Source organism: Oncorhynchus mykiss, chromosome 3, assembly GCF_057628025.1.
Source record: "Oncorhynchus mykiss isolate SJ-2025 chromosome 3, ASM5762802v1, whole genome shotgun sequence".
NCBI classification, from domain to species: Eukaryota; Metazoa; Chordata; class Actinopteri; order Salmoniformes; family Salmonidae; genus Oncorhynchus; species Oncorhynchus mykiss.
This window is the reverse complement of record NC_143024.1, coordinates 71,690,252-71,711,982: the sequence shown is the minus strand read 5'-3', so window position 1 is coordinate 71,711,982 and position 21,731 is coordinate 71,690,252. Positions and strand designations below refer to the sequence as shown.

The following is a 21,731-nucleotide window of genomic DNA, read 5'->3' as shown; positions in this document are numbered from 1 at the left end:
TAAATAGGGAATAGGGTGACATTTGTAATGAAGCCCCAGTCTTCGGTAATGATAGCGAGTCCAAAACAGAATATACATTTTTAAAAGTGAGATTTTCACTGGACAGTTACTTTAACACAGGAGCAACATAACGTGGATATAATTGCAACATAATTGCAATGCACTCAATAAACATAACTCAGGAACTGGTACGCAGGTACAGAGAACACAGTATGAATTCAGACAAAAACAAACAGGGAAACGGACAGGTTATGTACGACTGCAGAGTACTGCAGACTAAATGCAGGGAAAGGAACAATGTTAAAGTATTGTGTACGTATACAGACGTAGCTTACAGGTTAAAAACAGGCTACACTTTAAAAAAATGGTTCCAAAAGGGTTCTTCGGCTGTCCCCATAGGAGAACCCTTTTTTGTTCCAGGTAGAACTGTTTTGGATTCCATGTAGAACCCTCTGTGGAAAGGGTTCTACATGGAACCCAATAGGGTTCTACCTGGAACCAAAAGGGTTCTCCCTGAAAACAAAAGGGTTCTTCAAAGGGTTCGACTATGGGGACAGCCATGATGAAGTAAAAGGCTAAAGTGTCTGTGTCTGTACATACACCTTTTCATTCTGTTCCATGCAAAACCAGCACGTGGATACCATTATCAGATTCTGCTGGGGGCTTGGCAAGCATGGTCCCAGATCGGTTTGTGCTGTCTTGCCAACTCATATGGCCGACCAAATAGATCTGGGACCAGGCTGGTTAGACCTCCTGGTGCTAAAACTAGACATACAAAATATTACACATACAGCTTCCCAAGAACAGGTCAGGTGCCAATCAGTCAATCACCATTCAGAAATATCACTGATAATCTCCTAAATTGGAACGCAGTGGCTGTAAGCAACATGCCATAGTATATATGACATCAGAGATCAGGGTCTCCGCTTCACAGCTCTGTATGGATTTTGAACTTGAGCACCAAGAGCGACAAGAAGCTGCCCTCATCCCTCCCGCTACTTGGGCAATTTTTGCACATTTGACCATTGTGTCATGGTAATCTCTTATGCACTCTGGACATTGGTAGTACCCAACTCCCGAAAGATCATCAGGTCATTAATGGCCTGGTACTCAGGGCTGTATTGTCCCTCCATCAGGTCCTACCAGTCTGGTACTCAGGGCTGTATTGTCCCTCCATCAGGTCCTAACAGTCTGGTACTCAGGGCTGTATTGTCCCTCCATCAGGTCCTAACAGTCTGGTACTCAGGGCTGTATTGTCCCTCCATCAGGTCCTAACAGTCTGGTACTCAGGGCTGTATTGTCCCTCCATCAGGTCGTAACAGCCTGGTACTCAGGGCTGTATTGTCCCTCCATCAGGTCCTAACAGTCTGGTACTCAGGACTGTATTGTCCCTCCATCAGGTCCTAACAGTCTGGTACTCAGGGCTGTATTGTCCCTCCATCAGGTCGTAACAGCCTGGTACTCAGGGCTGTATTGTCCCTCCATCAGGTCCTAACAGTCTGGTACTCAGGACTGTATTGTCCCTCCATCAGGTCCTAACAGTCTGGTACTCAGGGCTGTATTGTCCCTCCATCAGGTCATTAATGGCCTGGTCCTCAGGGCTGTATTGTCAATCCATCAGGTCCTAACAGTCTGGTACTCAGGGCTGTATTGTCCCTCCATCAGGTCCTAACAGCCTGGTACTCAGGGCTGTATTGTCTCTCTAACCACTCTAATGTCAATGCAAAATAATTAAAAAATCACATCAAACACTTATCATCAAAACAGTATGTGCTTTTAAAACTCACCTCACTGTGATTGATCAATTTGAAGGAAGAAGTTCAAAACAAGTTGAAACTGAGTGGAAAACATGGTTGATGTGTATGTTGTTTTAAAGCCTTAACATAATGAAATGGACAGAGCTTTCTAAGGTGATGATTCATTCAAAATGGCCATTTGCATAGGCCTATACTGTAGATGAGGCCAAGCCCATATAAAACGATGATTGTGCCGTTCGACAATACAAAACCTACCGCATACTATTCACAGCAGAAAAACTAAGAAAATCTGATTTAAAATGTCTGTGGTACAAATTTGGTCGAGACTATACTCCAAAATTGACTGTAGACTGTATTGTTATCCATACTGGATGTACTGGTTACCTTATACTACGCTCCAAAAATGATATCCATGAGTCAGGGAGCGAAGGTAGGCCTGTAGGCCTAGACAATGCTATTGGTTCATTTATTGTGCTGGGTGGCTTACAGAGTAAGCCTACAATTATAGTACATTTGTATTTGATTTTGAATAACCTAGTAATACAGCATTATTTATATTTTCATAATTAATAGGTAAACACATTACCTTTAGCTACAGAATATCTCACCATCATGCATTTCCATCTCCTCCCCTCCTTCATTCCTTTCTCATGCTCAAACATGTTGATGTTCGACAGATTTCACTTGATTTCCCAAATGAAACACTGGCATGAACAGAGAGAGAGAGAACAGCGAGAGGCTGCATGCTCTCACACAGTGGTTGATCTGTGGAGTGAAATAATCAGAGTAGCTTACAGCACCCGCATGAGTGAGAAAAACAACCCAGCTGAAAAGTGGCTTCCATCAGCTATTAGATGGATGACATGTATTTTTTACTCTGCCCCTGTTCCTACCCATTTGATAATGGGCCATTCTAAATCAAAACGAATTTAACATAGACAAGATTAAAATTGAGAATAGTCTAATGGGTGAAAATATGAGCATTTGATGAGAGAAAAGCATGTGCAATAGCCTATAGTCTCATCATGTAGCCCATATATGTTTGATTTCTAAGACATTTTATGGTTTGTCTCATTCACAACAAAAGTTGCCAAATAACTCTAAATCTAGCGTATATGACCAGTTTCAAATTATCACTTTATGCTCAACATATCCACTTCATATATGCTCGCACTCGCTCTGGACTGGGAAAAATGTCCTTACTATTTTATTCTGCTATGTTAAATTATATTCTTCTTACTATAAAATCATATAATATAAAAAATGGCATGGGACATACAGTACCTTCGTATTCAGACCTCTTGACATTTTCCACATTTTGTTACATTACAGCTTTATTCTAAAATGTATTAAATGACAAAGTAGAAACTGTATTTTTTTTTTTCAAATGTACTAAAAATAAAAAACGGAAATATCACATTTACATAACTATTCAGACCCTTTACTCAGTACTTTGTTGAAGCACCTTTGGCAGTGATTACAGCCTCGAGTCTTCGTGGGTATGACGCTACAAGCTTGGCACACCTGTATTTGGGGAGTTTCATCCCTTTCTTCTCTGCAGATCCTCTCAAGCTCTGTCAGGATGGATGGGGAGCGTCACTGCACAGACATTTTCAGGTCTCTCCAGAGATGTTCGATCGGGTTCAAGTCTGGGCTCTGGCGTGGCCACTCAAGGAAATTCAGAGACTTGTCCCAAAGCCACTCCTGCATTATCTTGGCTGTGTGCTTAGGGTTCTTGTCTTGTTGGAAGGTGAATCTCCACCCCAGTCTGAGGTCCTGATCGCTCTGGAGCAGGTTTTCATCAAGGATCTCTCTGTACTTTGCTCCGTTCATATTTCTCTCGATCCTGACTTAGTCTCCCAGTCCCTGCCACTGAAATACATCTCCACAGCATGATGCTGCCCCCACCGTGCTTCACCGTAGGGATGGTGCCAGGTTTCCTGCAGACGTTACGCTTGGCATTCAGGCCAAAGAGTTCAATATTGTTTTCATCAGACCAGAGAATCTTGTTTCTCATGTTCTGAGAATCTTTAGGTGTCTTTTGGCAAAGCAGGCTGCCATGTGCCCTTTACTGAGGAGTGGCATCCATCTGGCCACTCTACCATAAGGGCCTGATTGGTGGAGTGCTGCAGAGATGGTTGTCATTCTGGAAGGTTCTCCCATCTCTACAAAGGAACTCTAGAGTTCTGTCAGAGCAACCATCAGGTTCTTGGTCACCTCCCTGACCAAGCCCCTTCTCCCCCGATTGCTCAGTTTGGCCGGGTGGCCAGCTCTAGGAAGTTTTGGTGGTTCCAAACTTCTTCCATTTAAGAATGATGGAGGCCACTGTGTTATTGGGGACCTTCAATGCTGTATTTTGTTACCCTTCCCCAGATCTGTGCCTCAACTCAATTCTATCTTGGAGCTCTACAGACAATTCCTTCATCCTCATGGCTTGGTTTTTGCTCTATCAACTGTGGGAGCTTAAATAAACAGGTGTTTGCCTTCCCAATAATGTCCAATTAATTTAATTTACCACCAGTGGACTCCAATCAAGTTGTAGAAGCATCTCAAGGATGCACCTGAGATGTCACAATGTTTCTTTATACCTGCCTAAAAAATATAATGGATGTATTGTAATGGTTTATATTAAAATGATTTATTTGACTTTTTAAAATGTAGTTGTTCCAAGGCATGCATTAGCAGCTTGTATGTGCTTATATGCGTGGATGCCTGGAGATGCTAAATGTGTTCATGTTAATTAACGGTAATTTACCGTGAGACCAGCAGTCTTTTGCATGCCACAGCCCAACTCATGACTCCATTCTATGCGCACCAAAATTACAATCTGCTTCTCTGAATTACCTTGTGAAAGCCTAACACTGTAAGATTATACTTTAGCACTTAGCTGGTCATGTTGACAATAGAATAAGTTTTCAAATTATGACCACCTGACACATATTGCGATTTATAATGGATCGTTTTTGGATTGCGTAAACAACAACAGTAATTGTGTAAAGGCAGGGGCTGTGTACCACACAAAACAACTACAAGTGTTCTTGCTCTGGTTCCTCAACTAGGAGAGCTCAAAAAAGGACCTTCTAGTTGAATACTTCTTTGAGTCATAAAAGTGCAATGAAATGACTTAGAAACTGTGCACACATTGGAGAGGTGTGTGGCCACGTGGAAACAACAGTTATACCTCTCACTCAAACCCTTGTCATTGTTTTGTTTTATGTTGCACCTACCCCAAATTTTCCAAGAATATTTGTATCATGTTATCTAGATAATTTTCAGATTTAGTTATCAACAAATATGGTAACAAGTACAGTAAATGTAAAATGTACATCAAATCAACAGTATAATGTGTCAGGTCAACTGTTGTGTCCTCACCTTTAGTCTAATAATTTTCCCAAAATGTCCAAACTATTCCCTTTAAATTGCTACCATGGTTATTCCTATGTTTTCCATGTTTCTTCTGTAAGAAACATTTACATTTAGCTTGATCCGTATAGGCCAAATCCCACGAGTTAAGGGGTTAACATGTTATTGCATTTCAGCCAAATGAAAATAGTTTGGAGAAATAAACTGACAAAGAGTAGCAGAAAGCACAGAGCTATAGCTGAGTTAGGTCAACCACGTCTTCCTCTCTCTATAAGTGTGAAGAGATTTTCATTCAAATCTGTCAGTATAGCAGCACAGTAAAAACCCATTAGCTTTACATCTAGACAGACACAGTTGATTTGAAAAGATCAAAACAACTCGGTTTTATTCTCATTAAACTGACGCTAACATTTGGTTCACACGTTACAGACATTCATTTAGTACTTATTTCATTGTAGTCATTTTCTAGCAGAGCTTCTGACTTTACACACAGTCACTGACTGTCAGGATTTCACTGAAGTTAGGCTGAGTAACAGTACAGTATGTACTGTCTGAAAAGAGGAAATTGAGTAAAAATGTATAAAGTTCTATCGACCCATGGTTATGTGTACTGTACACTGTCCTTGTTTGGCTCCACACGTCCAGAGACAACACAAACATTTGCAGTCAACCACAACAAACTACGTCTAGAACAAAGGAGAGTGTCTGACTGTTACAGTTTGAAACACAGATGTGAAGACAAAGTTGGAAATATAGTATAAGTGCAGCAGGCCTGGAACGCTGGTGATTTAATTGATTCTTTAAGCCAAACTCTACTTTAAGCAATGTTCAATTGGTTGGCAAACTGATACATAAATGGAGAGAACACATACAAAGAGGGGATGGAGAGAGAGATCTCAGAGTGTCAGACAGAGGAGACACAGCGACAGATAGCCTACGGGATACCCATCTCAGACCATGCACACATACCTGTGAGGTTCTTCAGTCCCAGCTGGCGCAGGCCAAAGTTCCCATCTCTGCGGTAGTTGAGGAAGATCGCCAGAGCGTAGCGGTCTTCATACATCTTAGTTCCTCTGATGATCCTCAGGTTCTCCAGCGGCAGGTAGTCAAACTGGTTCAGAGCCACCAGCACATAGCCTGTCACCTCACGGATAGACTGGAAGAGAAGAGAGGTGACAGAGAGAACATCAGACACAGCACGAAACAGGAGATACTGTAGGGAGACAAACAGACATACACTAAAATCTGGACACTGACTGTAGATTTACACTACATGGCCAAAAGTACATGGATACCCCTTCAAATTAGTGGATTCGGCTATTTCAGCCACACCCGTTGATGACAGGTGTATAAAATTGAGCACACAGACATGCAATCTCCATAGACAAAACATTGGCAGTAGAATGGCCTTACTGAAGAGCTGTGACATTCAACGTGACACTGTCATAGGATGCCACCTTTCCAACAAGTCAGTTCGTCAAATTTCTGCCCTGCTAGAGCTGTCCCAGTCAACTTTAAGTGCTGTATTGTGAAGTGGAAACGTCTAGGAGCAACAACGGCTCATGCGAAGTGGTAGGCCACACAAGCTCACAGAACGCGACCGCCGAGTGCTGAAGCGTGTAGCATGTAAGAATTGTCTGTCCGCGGTTGCAACACTCATTACTGAGTTCCAAACTGTCTCTGGAAGCAACGTCAGCACAAGAACTGTTCGTCGGGAGCTTCATGAAATGGTTTTCCATGGCCGAGGTGACGCACACATGCCTAAGATCACCGTGCGCAATGTCAATACAACGTTGGTTGTAGGTGTGTAAAGCCCACCACCATTGGACTCAGTAGAAACGTGTTCTCTGAAGTGATGAATCCCACTTCACCATCTGGCAGTCGAACAGACAAAACTGGGTTTGGCGGATGCCAGGAGAACACTACCAGCCAGAAAGCATAGTGCAAACTGTAAACTTTGGTGGAGGAGGAATAATGGTCTGGGGCTGTTTTTAACGGTGTAACGCTACAGCCTACAATGACATTCTAGACGATTCTGTGCTTTCAACTTTGTGGCAACAGTTGGCGGAAGGCCCTTTCCTATTTCAGCATGACAATGCCCCTGTGCACAAAGCGATGTCCATACAGAAATGGATGGTCGAAATCGGTGTGGAAGAACTTCACTGGCCTGCACAGAGCCCTGACCTCAACCCCATCAAACACCTTTGGGATGAATTAGAACGCTGACTGCGAGCCAGGCCTAATCGTCCAACATCAGTCCCCGACTTCACTAATGCTCTTGTGGTTGAATGGAAGCAAGTCCCTGCAGAAATGTTCAACATCAAGTGGAAAGCCATCCCAGAAGGGTGGAGGCTGTTATAGCAACAAAGGGGGATCCAACTCCATATTAATGCACATGATTTTGGAAAAAGATCGACGAGTAGGGAGGTGTCCATATACTTTTGGCCATGTAATGTAGCTTGGTCCCAGGTCTGTTTTGTCCTGATCTGTTCATGCCATCTTCCCAACTCCTATGGTTTTCATCAATGACAACAACCACAGGAGTTGGCAAGACAAAACAACTAGATCTGGGATCAGGCTAAAATAGACACAGAGTAGCTTTGAAAACGGATTCATCAGAAGGTCATTTTCACCTACCCAATTAGTCACGATGCAACTGTGTGAGTAAGATACCGATATAGGTCAAGGAAGACTTTGGTAAAACTTTCTGCTCCAAGTTTGTGTCTGCTCCAAGTTTGTGTCTGCTCCACTCAGTAGCAGGGTGAAGCGGAAGGACAGCCATCAACATTAACACCACCATCACTTCACACTTAAATTACATTTAGAAAGGATAATGACCGCTGAGACTTTGCAAACCCACCCAGCCAGAGCTAGTATGAATCAAAGTGACATGACCGTCCTCCCCTCATCCCCCCACCCCTGTCATGGTGGCTGTCCTTAGAGGTCACGGACTGAAAGAGGCTGCCTCCGAATTGGCACCCTTTTGCCTATTATAGTGCACTACTTTTGACCTGAGCCAGTAAACTACACAGGGAATAGGGAGTCATTTGGGATGCTGAGAGAGGCCTGTCACAACTCTAACGCCAACAGTGACAGTAATGACATCAACAGGCCTCCGCTGCACGCTACGTTATGCACCCACACACGTCTGCCACCTCCACTGCTGCTGCTGCTGCTGCTGCCACCACTGCTCAGGCTCAGACCCCCGTCACTGACAGCTGTCGTCAGCCTAGGCCTGGCCCAGAAGTGGCAGAAGCAGTCATGGTTCTGTCATGATTGACTCCAGTTACTTAATGAAGGGTTTCCCAAACATAGTCCTGCCCCCTGGGTGGGTGCATATTTCGTTCCCCCCCTAGCTCTACACGACCTCGTTTGGGGAACCCTGGCTTAATGGATATGAACAATGGTTTTGGTTTTTGACCAAAAACATTTGAACGTTTTTCACGCAGTGCTTAGAGAGTCACGTCACCTGCGTCCTAAATGGCACCTTATTCTCTATGGGCCTGGTCAAAAGTAGGGGATCGGATCTCATTTCGGATGCAGTCAGAACCCTTGTTAGTCATATCTTTAGTAGCTAACAAACTCCATCTAGGTAGGAACACCAGGTCTTAGACTGCATTCCCATGGCACCCTATTCCCTATTTAGTGCACTACTTTTGGCCAGGACGTCATAGGGCACTATAGAGGGAATAGAGTGCCATTTGGGACACCATATTTATTATATTTCAGGTAGAGAGCTGCAGGAGCAGGGAGGCAGTACAGACAGAGAGAGTGCCTAAGGACTGAAGGTGTCAACAGGTGTGTGTGTGTGTGTGTGTGTGTGTGTGTGTGTGTATGTGTGTGTGTGTGTGTGTGTGTGTGTGTGTGTGTGTGTGTGTGTGTGTGTGTGTGTGTGCGTGCGTGCGTGCGTGTGCGTGTGTGTGTCTGTGTGATGCTTAATAGGGCCGATAGAGAGAGAGATAACTACACTGGAACACCGGAATGAGGGAGGAGGTCCCAGGGGATACTGGCTCCTTTCATCCTTTTCTCTCCATCTCATCTCTCTCCCTCTCTCTCCCTCTCTCTCTCTCTCTCTCTCCCTCTCTTTCTCTCTCTCTCTCTCTATCTCTCTCCCTCTCTCTCTCTCTCTCTCTCTCTCTCTCTCTCTCTCTCTCTCTCTCTCCCTCTCCCTCTCTCTCCCTCTCTCCGCATGGTTGTTGACAGACAACTCCCTAAGCATGAAACCTGTGCACACCCAATCAAACAGAAGTCTGATAGGCCAAGGACAGAGGGCTGGGGCTGACTCTCTCATGTACAGACAGACAGAGAGACACAGACACAGACACTGTACAGACACAGACACAGACACATTGCACCACGCTGGGGTCTTGGAGGTCAACCTCCTCATCTTCTAATGACCCTGGGGCTCCAGCTGAGACTGTTTGGGGACCAGCAAGGGTCTGAGAACAGTGACCCTGCTATGGGCACAGTGGCTCCTTCAGACCCCCCTCCCTCCCTGCCTGTCAATGTGTGTGTGTGCATATGTGCATGTGTCTATTGGTGTGTGTGTGTCCTCAAAGTGCGTACTCACTGCCAGACAACACATCAACCAGGAACAAATAGTTCTTCCTGTACCAGTTACCTAGCAACCTCCAAAACCTGCTACCAGCATAAAAAATCATTGAGAAAAATGAATAGATAAATAAATAGAGAAAACACAACTCATTTAATTAAAGGATTAAACCTTGCCTTGTTGATTTTTGTTTTCAGGGCTCCTTTCTGTGCCTTTGTTCACTTTAAAAGACTGCTTAACTCCCTCTCTCCCTCGCTAATTTGTTATTTTCCAGCCACCAAATCGATACTTCCCACAGTGCAGGCTGGCGCAAAGGGAGAGATGGCAGGTACACACCGTTCTTATAACTTCAGATTGTTCACTCAATAGAGTGCATGAATAAAAACAAACCACTTGTAGTGATGAAGGGCTGGAGGGAGAGCCAATGGCATAGCATCAATATGTGGTTAGTTTCATTAACGGCTGGTGAAGAGAAAACACCCACAATACTACAACAATACTACAGAAATACTACAAGACCACAACAATACTATCCCAAGTGGATTGCTTTTTCTATGGACTCTCTGTGAGAGTGGAACGGGAATGAGTTTTGGGACATGTGTTTCATATTATCAAAGGTCAACTTAATGTATTGCTCTATTTAACTGCCCTGTAATTAGGAAGGTAAATTACCTGTTAAATATAAAGCATGCCCTGGTTTTCTTTTACAGCCGAAATACCATGGGGGCTCTCTATCTCCATCTCCATCTCCATCTCCATCTCCACCTCCATCTCTATCTCCACCTCCACCTCCACCTCCATCTCCATCTCCATCTCCACCTCCACCTCCATCTCCACCTCCACCTCCATCTCCATCTCTATCTCTATCTCCACCTCCATCTCCATCTCCACCTCCATCTCTATCTCCATCTCCATCTCCATCTCCTCAGATGGAGAGGTTAGAGGTGTATCAAGACTTGACTTTCATGCATACAGAGACACATCACACATGGAGAGGAAGAGAGGAGGGGAGGAGATAAGAAGAGAGAATGAGGGAGAGGAGAGAAGGGGGGTGAGAGGCGAGGAGGGAACAGAATATCACCCACTCCAGGCCACAGAGTAAATTTGTTAATAAGTGTTATAGGATGGTCCGGCATACTAACAAAGGTATACAGTGTGTACAGAGAGAGAGAGAGATAGAGAGAGAGAGAGAGAGAGAGAGAGAGAGAGAGAGAGAGAGAGATAGAGAGAAGGCGAGAGGGAGCGGAAGAAAGAGAGCACATACATCATGCTGATGAAGGAGGCTGAGATGATTAGATAGAAACAGCTGAATATCCTGAATATCCATGGACTACTAGCTACGTCACAGTTCTGGAAAAGAGAACAAAAGAGAACAGAACAGGGAAGATTCAGTAGATTAAGTGGGATTTCTTCTTCCCTCCTCTACCGTCCCTCCCAACGCTCACTCAGGCGTTTGAGAGCGGAAGTGTGCCAGGCAGCGGAACAAAACCTTCACTTCAGTCTCCGAGACGTGTCTGGCTTTGAAATGGAGTCCTTCAAACCTCAACTTCTAAAGGAGGGGGAGGGGTGATATAGAAACAGGAGGGAATGGGGCAAGGAGAGAGAGAGAGCAATGGATGGAGAGGGAGATTAGGGATAGAGAAAGAGAGAGGGGGAGGGAGGGAGTTAGAACAAGAAGAGAGAGAAACAGAGAGAGGGAAGTAGAGCAAGGAGAGAGAATGAGAAGGGAATGAGGAAAGAGAGAGGATAAATAGAGAAAGACAGTGATAGTGAGGAGGGAGGAGGGGGAACGAGGAGAGAGAGGAGAGCAGTCAAGTGGATCAGAGAGGGTCCCTGCACTGTACAAAATATTGTGCTAGTTCTAATTAGAAAATTGAGGCAACAATTGCATCAGCTTTTTGAGTATTTCCAACATGAGTGATTCTTAAGTATAATATGCTTAACTTTGGATTTTTCACAAACACTAGTATAATAAGTTCAGGATATAAAAAAAAGGCTTGAATCCAACTTAATTTGATCAATTCCAAACTGTTATTATTCGCAAGATCTTTTTGATTAGTTACTTGCAGTAATTCTGTCTTATTGTTGAACATTTATGTTTTTGAGTATTATCCATTTGAACCTAAAGATAGTTCTCATTTCACTAGTAAAGTAGATTTGCAAGGATTATAGGATGCTTCATTTGCCACTGTCACTAAGTGTTGTGCACATTATATTATTGATGGTGGGAATGGGTGATCTCATCTTTGAATGTCAATTTGCCCGACAGTTTTGATATACGTTCATCATGATCCGTTACACCTCATAGCACAACAAACTGTTTAATACTAATATAGAAATATATTTCTCTTTCTTCACACATGCATACAACATTGCGTCATTGTATCTTTTCTTAGCAACAATCCTCAAAAAACTGAGACAAAAAAATTCAAGTTTAGAGAAAATATTATGAAAATGTAATAAATTAAACACAATTTCCCTTGTAGTTGTTTTTACATGCAAATAATTATTCAGATTGTGCAGTATATTAAATTGAATTTACAATTTCGAATGTCATGCTTTTTGAACTCATCAACATTAAGTAAGGTATTCAAATATTGAACTAAAACCAGAAAAAAAAAAACACATTTTTATGTGAAAATCATAGATTCTTTAGGGTAATATTTGGGCAACTCCATGGTAACTGAATTATACTTAGATAGATTTTTCACTTTGAAATGTATACCAAACAAAAACCAATGAAGTTTAACAAACCATAGAACTTTAATACACTAGGATTACTTTTAACACGTTCATTGGAAGAACTGTGCAGATACTACATTTGGTTACAGAATAAAACAGAGGGAGATTTTACCAAACGTTTTCTACCATAGTTTAAATGTACTGTGTAAATTGGAACCAGTTCAGGGAACAGAACTGAAAACCGGAAAATACAATTTTTCAAGGAACAAAATCAGAACCGGGACTGAAAGTGATTATTTTAAAAGCATGGGAACCGGTCAATAACATTATTTACGTTCCAGGAATGGTTTTCCAGTCCCACAAAATGTAACAAAGCACCTATGCAAAGCCCTCACTCTGTACCTCAGAAACGTATTCCACTGTCTGCCTGCCAGCTGAAAATCTTTGCCAGTGTGTGTGTGTGTGTGTGTGTGTGTGTGTATGTGTAGGCTACCTGCCCCTCCCACTCTGAAGCATAGTCTACTGTAGGCTACTGACGTTACAAATGTCATTCAGAAATGAGGGAGAGACCATTTTTATTATAGAAGAATCTATCAACTTTATCAATGCTAGTTAAAGATACTAGATACAGTTATCACGTTTCACATTGGATTTATTAACTACAAAAAGGTAAGAGGGGTTTATATTTTAATTCTGGTGCAACTCTGCACACACTAGCAACGTTAAGCCAACTCTCTGAAGTTCAACGACATTCAAAGTTCCTTCATAGAAGCTGCTCCTCCGTAGGTATGATGCTGTAGCCTAATTCAGATAATGCATGTCATAACAACAAGATGGCAAGTGCTTCAAGCCTCCTCCTCCACCCTTTCTTGCTCTATAACCACCCGGAAAATTTCAGTCGCATCTCGCGACCTGCACTTGTCTGTCAAGTGCATGTATATAGCTTGCCACTCCATAGCAAGCTGCTCTATCCACACTGATTGGTGCAGTAATTTAATGTCAAGCTAAATGTTAAAAATAAAAGAAAACTACTTTTTGGAGGTTCAAACTTTATTTTGCTGGTCGGAACAGTGGAACAAAACCCCTCAAAATAATGGATCTGTTAAGAACAAAACCCCTCAAAATAATGGATCTGTTAAGAACAAAACCCCTCAAAATAATGGATCTGTTAAGAACAAAACAATTGGAAAATAATTTTGGTTCCAACCCCTGATTCAAAGTATTCATTGTGCATTGAGTTGTATAGTTTGTTAAACTTAGAAGTTTGTTTGATATTCATTTTGAAGTGATAAATCTGAGTCGCAGCGTAATTCCGTTACCATGGAATTGCCCATTTACTAAGCCCCTCAATCATTTTTTACTGTGTGCATATTTTAATGCATAATTAAAACTCCACCTGTTCCAGCTCAGAGAGAGAGAGAGAGAGAGCGTGAGAGAGAGAGAGAGAGAGAGAGAGAGAGAGAGAGAGAGAGAGACAGAGAGAGAGAGAGAGAGAGAGAGACAGAGAGAGAGAGAGAGAGAGAGAGAGAGAGACAGAGAAAGAGACAGAACAAAAGAGAGAGAAACAGAGAGAAAGAGACAGAGAGAGAGAGAGAGGGAGATAGATGGGGAGAGAGAGAGAGAGAGAGAGAGAGAGAGAGAGAAAGAGATAGAGCGAGAGAGAGAGAGAGAAAGAGATAGAGATAGAGCGAGAGAGAGGTGGAAACTGAGCTGCAATTCCTAACCTCCAGCCCAATGTATGACCATTTTAGAGACACATATTTCCCTCAGATTACACAGATCCACAAAGAATTTCAAAACAAACCCGAATTTTGATCAACAATTTTGATCAAAATATCTGCTGGGTGAAACACCACAGTCTGCATCACAGCAGCAAGATTTGTGACCTGTTGCCACAAGAAAAGGGCAACCAGTGAAGAACAAACACCATTGTAAATACAACCCTTATTTATGCTAATTTATTTTCCCTTGTGTACTTTAACCATTTGTACATTGTTACAACACTGTATATTATCTGTACATAATATGAAATTTGTAATGTCTTTATTGTTTTGAAACTTCTGTATGTGTAATGTGTATTGTTAATTTTATTGTCTATTTCACTTTTGTATATTATCTACATCACTTGCCTTGGCAATGTTAACACATGTTTCCCATGCCAATAAACCCCCTTGAATTGAATTGAATTGAGAGAGAGAGAGAGAGAGAGAGAGAGAGAGAGAGAGAGAGAGAGAGAGAGAGAGGGAGAGAGAGGTAAGCAGGTACGAGTGTAATGACACCATAAGCATGTTGGGTAGACTGAACACACGTTAGCATGATTACCTCTCATCTCCATAGATATTGAGCTGGTTGCGTGTGAGTGTGTCTTCATTTGTCTGCATGTGTATGCGTGCATGTGTGTGTGCGTGTGCTGAAGAGCTGGTGGAGACAAAGTCAGTGGATCTCACTCGGGCTTAGGGGCCTTGCATCAGTAAGCCCTTATCCCTACATTAACATATCCCTTCTCTTCTCACTAGCTCCACTACCTCTCCACTCCTATACGAGTATGACAACCAGATGGAAAACATGTCAGTGCAATATAAACATGCAAAGTGACTCAAAACATCCTATCAGATATTAACCAAAGCACAATTTTGTTCATGCATATCACCCCTAAATATGGTATCTGTGAAATAGGTTCAACATTTTGACAAGAGATGCCTGTCATAAATCTGAATGTGTTTGTCTTTGATCAATGTGAAAAAGGATCAGTATGGATTACAGCTCTGTATAATGACGTTCCATGACTCTACAGTGGGGTGACCACGGGGATGTGTTGTCTGGTGAGATCCTGTACAGAGATCCATTTCTTTGTGGTTGATACTGTGGGGGTGTTTGCTGAACCTACCCTAAAACACACCCTCTAATAAAACACACCCTTCTAAAATATCTTGGTTCATCACTAAGTTAAGGTTCATCACTAAGTTAAGGACCCTGGGACTGAACACCTCCTTCTGTGACTGGATCCTGGACTTTCTGACGGGCCGCCCCAGGTGATGAGGGTAGGCAGCAACACATTCGCCACACTCACCCTCAACACGGGGCCCCCTCCGTGGTGCGTGCTTTGTAGCCTCCTGTACTCCCTTTTCACCCACGACTGCGTGGCCAAGCACGACTCCAACACCATCATTAAGTTTTCAGACGACATGACGGTGCTAGGCCTGATCACTGATGATGATGAAAGCCTATAGGGAGGAGGAAACCTGGCAGTGTGATGACAGGACAACAAACTCTCCCTCAACTACAGCAATAGCTGATCGTGGACTATAGGAAAGGGAGGGCTGAGCACACCCCCATCCACATCGATGGGGCTGTAGTGGAGCAGATCGAGAGCTTCAAGTTCCTCGGTGTCCACATCAATAAGGGTCTATCATGGTCCACACACACCAACACAGTTGTAAAGAGGGCATGACAATAACTCTTCCCCCACAGGAGGCTGAAAAGTTTTCGCATGGGACCTCAGATCCTCAAAAAGTGAATTGAGAGCATCTTGACTGGCTGCATCCCCATTTGATATGGCAACTGCTTGGTATCCGACCGCAAGGCACTACAGAGGGTAGTGGGTACGGCCCAGTACATCACTGAGGCCGAGCTCCCTGCCATCCAGGACCATTATGGGCCCCAAAAATGGTAAAAGACTCCAGGCACCCGTCATAGACTGTTCTCTCTGCTACCGCACGGCAAGCAGTATCAATGCACCAACTCTGGAACCAACAGGTCCCTTAACAGTTTCTACCCACAAGCCGTAAGACTGCTAAATAGTTAGTTAAATAGTTAACCCAATAGCTACCAGGACTATCTGCATTGAACATTTTTGCACAAACCTTTTTGACTCATCACATACGCTGCTGCTACTGTTTACTATCTGTCACTTTATTACTCGTACCCCTGCAAATGGACTTGGTACTGGTGTATATATCCACGTTATCGTTACTCAGTGTACAGTGGGGGGAACAAGTATTTGATACACTGCCGATTTTGCAGGTTTTCCTACTTACAAAGCATGTAGAGGTCTGTAATGTTTTATCATAGGTACACTTCAACTGTGAAAGACGGAATCTGAAAGAAAAATCCAGAAAATCACATTGTATGATTTTTAAGTAATTAATTTGCATTTTATTGCATGACATAAGTATTTGATCACCTACCAACCAGTAAGAATTCCGGCTCTCACAGACCTGTTAGTTTTTCTTTAAGAAGACCTCCTGTTTTCCACTCATTACCTGTATTAACTGCACCTGTTTGAACTCGTTACCTGTCTAAAAGACACCTGTCCACACACTCAATCAAACTGTTACGGTGCGTGAATGAGGACCCAAAAGCGAATTAACGTAAACAGAGCTTCTTTAATAACAAAACAAACGTAGGCTCAGATGGACCGGCAGATTCCGACAGGACAGGACAGGGTTGCAGCAAACATGACGATAGTCTGGTTCAGGCATGAATAACACAAACAAGAATCCGACAAAGACAGAAACAAAAACAGAGAGAGATATAGAGGACTAATCAGAGGGAAAAAGGGAACAGGTGGGAAAAGGGGTGACGAGGTAGTTAGGAGGAGACAAGGAACAGCTGGGGGAAAGAGGGGGAGAAAAGGTAACCTAATAACGACCAGCAGAGGGAGACAGGGTGAAGGGAAAGGACAGAAACAAGACACAACATGACAATACATGACAGTACCCCCCCACTCACCGAGCGCCTCCTGGCGCACTCGAGGAGGAAACCTGGCGGCAACGGAGGAAATCATCGATCAGCGCACGGTCCAGCACGTCCCAAGAGGGAACCCAACTCCTCTCCTCAGGACCGTACCCCTCCCAATCTACTAGGTACTGATGACCACGGCCCCGATGACCACGGACCCTGTAGATGGGTGCGCCCTCGACAAGGATGGGGGGGGGGGGAAGACGAGCGGGGGCGCGAAGAACGGGCTTGACACAGGAGACATGGAAGACCGGGTGGACGCGACGAAGATATCGCGGAAGAAGAAGTCGAACTGCGACAGGATTAATGATCTGAGAAATACGGAACGGACCAATGAACCGCGGGGTCAACTTGCGAGAAGCGGTCTTAAGGGGAAGGTTCTGAGTGGAGAGCCAAACTCTCTGACCGCGACAATATCTAGGACTCTTAGTTCTACGCTTATTAGCAGCCCTCACAGTCTGCGCCCTATAACGGCAAAGTGCAGACCTGACCCTCTTCCAGGTGCGCTCGCAACGTTGGACAAAAGCCTGAGCGGAGGGGACGCTGGACTCGGCGAACTGAGATGAGAACAGCGGAGGCTGGTACCCGAGGCTACTCTGAAAAGGAGATAGCCCGGTCGCAGACGAAGGAAGCGAGTTGTGGGCGTATTCTGCCCAGGGGAGCTGTTCTGACCAAGACGCAGGGTTGCGAAAAGAAAGACTGCGTAAGATGCGACCAATAGTCTGATTGGCCCGTTCTGCTTGACCGTTAGACTGGGGGTGAAAGCCGGAAGAGAGACTGACGGAAGCCCCAATCAAACGGCAAAACTCCCTCCAAAATTGAGACGTGAATTGCGGACCTCTGTCCGAAACGACGTCTGACGGAAGGCCATGAATTCTGAAAACATTCTCGATGATGATTTGTGCCGTCTCTTTAGCAGAAGGAAGCTTAGCAAGGGGAATAAAATGAGCCGCCTTAGAGAACCTGTCGACAACCGTAAGAATAACAGTCTTCCCCGCTGACGAAGGCAGTCCGGTGACAAAATCTAAGGCGATGTGAGACCACGGTCGAGAGGGAATGGGAAGCGGCCTGAGACGGCCGGCAGGAGGGGAGTTACCGGACTTAGTCTGCGCGCAGACCGAACAAGCAGCCACGAAGCGACGCGTGTCATGCTCCCGGGTGGGCCACCAAAAACGCTGGCGAATGGAAGCAAGCGTACCCCGAACGCCAGGGTGGCCGGCTAACTTGGCAGAGTGAGCCCACTGAAGAACGGCCAGACGAGTAGGAGCGGGAACGAAAAGAAGGTTCCTGGGACAAGCGCGCGGCGACGGAGTTTGAGTGAGTGCTTGCTTTACCTGCCTCTCAATTCCCCAGACAGTCAACCCGACAACACGCCCCTCAGGGAGAATCCCCTCGGGGTCAGTGGAGGCTACTGAAGAACTGAAGAGACGAGATAAAGCATCAGGCTTGGTGTTCTTAGAGCCCGGACGATAAGAAATCACGAACTCGAAACGAGCGAAAAACAGCGCCCAGCGCGCCTGACGCGCATTAAGTCGTTTGGCAGAACGGATGTACTCAAGGTTCCTATGGTCAGTCCAAACGACAAAAGGAACGGTCGCCCCCTCCAACCACTGTCGCCATTCGCCTAGGGCTAAGCGGATGGCGAGCAGTTCGCGGTTTCCCACATCATAGTTACGTTCCGACGGCGACAGGCGATGAGAAAAATACGCGCAAGGGTGGACCTTGTCGTCAGAGAGGGAGCGCTGAGAAAGAATGGCTCCCACGCCCACCTCTGACGCGTCAACCTCGACAACGAACTGTCTAGTGACGTCAGGTGTAACAAGGATAGGTGCGGATGTAAAACGATTCTTGAGGAGATCAAAAGCTCCCTGGGCGGAAACGGACCACTTAAAGCACGTCTTGACAGAAGTAAGGGCTGTGAGAGGGGCTGCCACCTGACCGAAATTACGGATGAAACGACGATAGAAGTTCGCGAAGCCGAGAAAGCGCTGCAGCTCGACGCGTGACCTAGGGACGGGCCAATCAATGACAGCTTGGACCTTAGCGGGATCCATCTTAATGCCTTCAGCGGAAATAACAGAACCGAGAAACGTGACGGAGGAGGCATGAAAAGAGCACTTCTCAGCCTTCACAAAAAGACAATTCTCTAAAAGGCGCTGGAGGACACGTCGAACGTGCTGAACATGAATCTGGAGTGACGGTGAAAAAATCAGGATATCGTCAAGGTAAACGAAAACAAAGATGTTCAGCATGTCTCTCAGGACATCATTGACTAATGCCTGAAAGACAGCTGGAGCGTTAGCGAGGCCGAAAGGAAGAACCCGGTATTCAAAGTGCCCTAACGGAGTGTTAAACGCCGTCTTCCACTCGTCCCCCTCCCTGATGCGCACGAGATGGTAAGCGTTACGAAGGTCCAACTTAGTGAAAAACCTGTCTCCCTGCAGGATCTCGAAGGCTGAAGACATAAGAGGAAGCGGTTAACGATTCTTCACTGTTATGTCATTCAGCCCTCGATAATCTATGCAGGGGCGCAGGGACCCGTCCTTCTTCTTAACAAAAAAAAACCCCGCTCCGGCGGGAGAGGAGGAGGGGACTATGGTACCGGCGGCAAGAGCTACAGACAAATAATCTTCGAGAGCCTTACGTTCGGGAGCCGACAGAGAGTATAGTCTACCCCGGGGGGGAGTGGTTCCCGGAAGGAGATCAATACTACAATCATACGACCGGTGTGGAGGAAGAGAGGTGGCCCTGGACCGACTGAACACCGTGCGAAGATCGTGATATTCCTCCGGCACCCCTGTCAAATCACCAGGCTCCTCCTGTAAAGAAGAGACAGAGGAAACAGGAGGGATAGCAGACATTAAACATTTCACATGACAAGAGACGTTCCAGGAGAGGATAGAATTACTAGACCAATTAATGGAAGGATTATGACAAACTAGCCAGGGATGGCCCAAAACAACAGGTGTAAAAGGTGAACGAAAAATTAAAAAAGAAATGGTTTCGCTATGATTACCAGAAACAGTGAGGGTTAAAGGTAGCGTCTCACGCTGAATCCTGGGGAGAGGACTACCATCCAGGGCGAACAAGGCCGTGGACTCCCTTAACTGTCTGAGAGGAATGTCATGTTCCCGAGCCCAGGTCTCGTCCATAAAACAGCCCTCCGCCCCAGAGTCTATTAAGGCACTGCAGGAAGCTGACGAACCGGTCCAGCGTAGATGGACCGACAAGGTAGTGCAGGATCTTGAAGGAGAGACAGGAGTAGTAGCGCTCACCAGTAGCCCTCCGCTTACTGATGAGCTCTGGCTTTTACTGGACATGAAGTGACAAAATGACCAGCAGAACCGCAATAGAGACAGAGGCGGTTGGTGATTCTCCGTTCCCTCTCCTTAGTCGAGATGCGGATACCTCCCAGCTGCATAGGCTCAGCACCCGAGCCGGCAGAGGAAGATGGTAGTGATGCGGAGAGGGGGGCAACGGAGAACGCGAGCTCCTTTCCACGAGCTCGGTGACGAAGATCAACCCGTCGCTCAATGCGAATAGCGAGTTCAATCAAGGAATCCACGCTGGAAGGAACCTCCCGGGAGAGAATCTCATCCTTTACCTCTGCGCGGAGACCCTCCAGAAAACGAGCGAGCAAAGCCGGCTCGTTCCAGCCACTGGAGGCAGCAAGAGTGCGAAACTCAATAGAGTAGTCTGTTATGGATCGATTACCTTGACATAGGGAAGACAGGGCCGTGGAAGCCTCCTCCCCAAAAACAGATCGATCAAAAACCCGTATCATCTCCTCCTTAAAGTCCTGATACTGGTTAGTACACTCAGCCCTTGCCTCCCAGATTGCCGTGCCCCACTCACGAGCCCGTCCAGTAAGGAGAGATATGACGTAGGCGACACGAGCAGTGCTCCTGGAGTAAGTGTTGGGCTGGAGAGAAAACACAATATCACACTGGGTGAGGAACGAGCGGCATTCAGTGGGCTCCCCAGAGTAACACGGCGGGTTATTGATTCTGGGCTCCGGAGATTCGAAAGCCCTGGAAGTGGCCGGTGGATCGAGGCGGAGATGGTGAACCTGTTCTGTGAGGTTGGAGACTTGGGTGGCCAGGGTCTCAACGGCATGTCGAGCAGCAGACAATTCCTGCTCGTGTCTGCCTAGCATCGCTCCCTGGATCTCGACGGCTGAGTGGAGAGGATCCGAAGTCGCTGGGTCCATTCTTGGTCGGATTCTTCTGTTACGGTGCGTGAATGAGGACCCAAAAGCGAATTAACGTAAACAGAGCTTCTTTAATAACAAAACAAACGTAGGCTCAGATGGACCGGCAGATTCCGACAGGACAGGACAGGGTTGCAGCAAACATGACGATAGTCTGGTTCAGGCATGAATAACACAAACAAGAATCCGACAAAGACAGAAACAAAAACAGAGAGAGATATAGAGGACTAATCAGAGGGAAAAAGGGAACAGGTGGGAAAAGGGGTGACGAGGTAGTTAGGAGGAGACAAGGAACAGCTGGGGGAAAGAGGGGGAGAAAAGGTAACCTAATAACGACCAGCAGAGGGAGACAGGGTGAAGGGAAAGGACAGAAACAAGACACAACATGACAATACATGACACAAACAGTGTCCAACCTCTCCACAAT

The 21,731-nt window shown here is 45.3% G+C and overlaps 1 protein-coding gene across 2 annotated transcripts in view; it reads right to left on the bottom strand.

The window, feature by feature from the left end:
* The window catches only part of erbb4b (erb-b2 receptor tyrosine kinase 4b), a 464,723-nt gene that overhangs the window by 174,732 nt on the left and 268,260 nt on the right, over positions 1–21,731 (bottom strand). For both annotated transcript variants that reach the window (XM_090230064.1, XM_036974796.2), the window contains exon 3: positions 6,090–6,276. In XM_090230064.1, the coding sequence (XP_090086190.1) occupies positions 6,090–6,276 (187 nt within the window). The remainder of the gene's footprint in view (positions 1–6,089; positions 6,277–21,731) is intronic.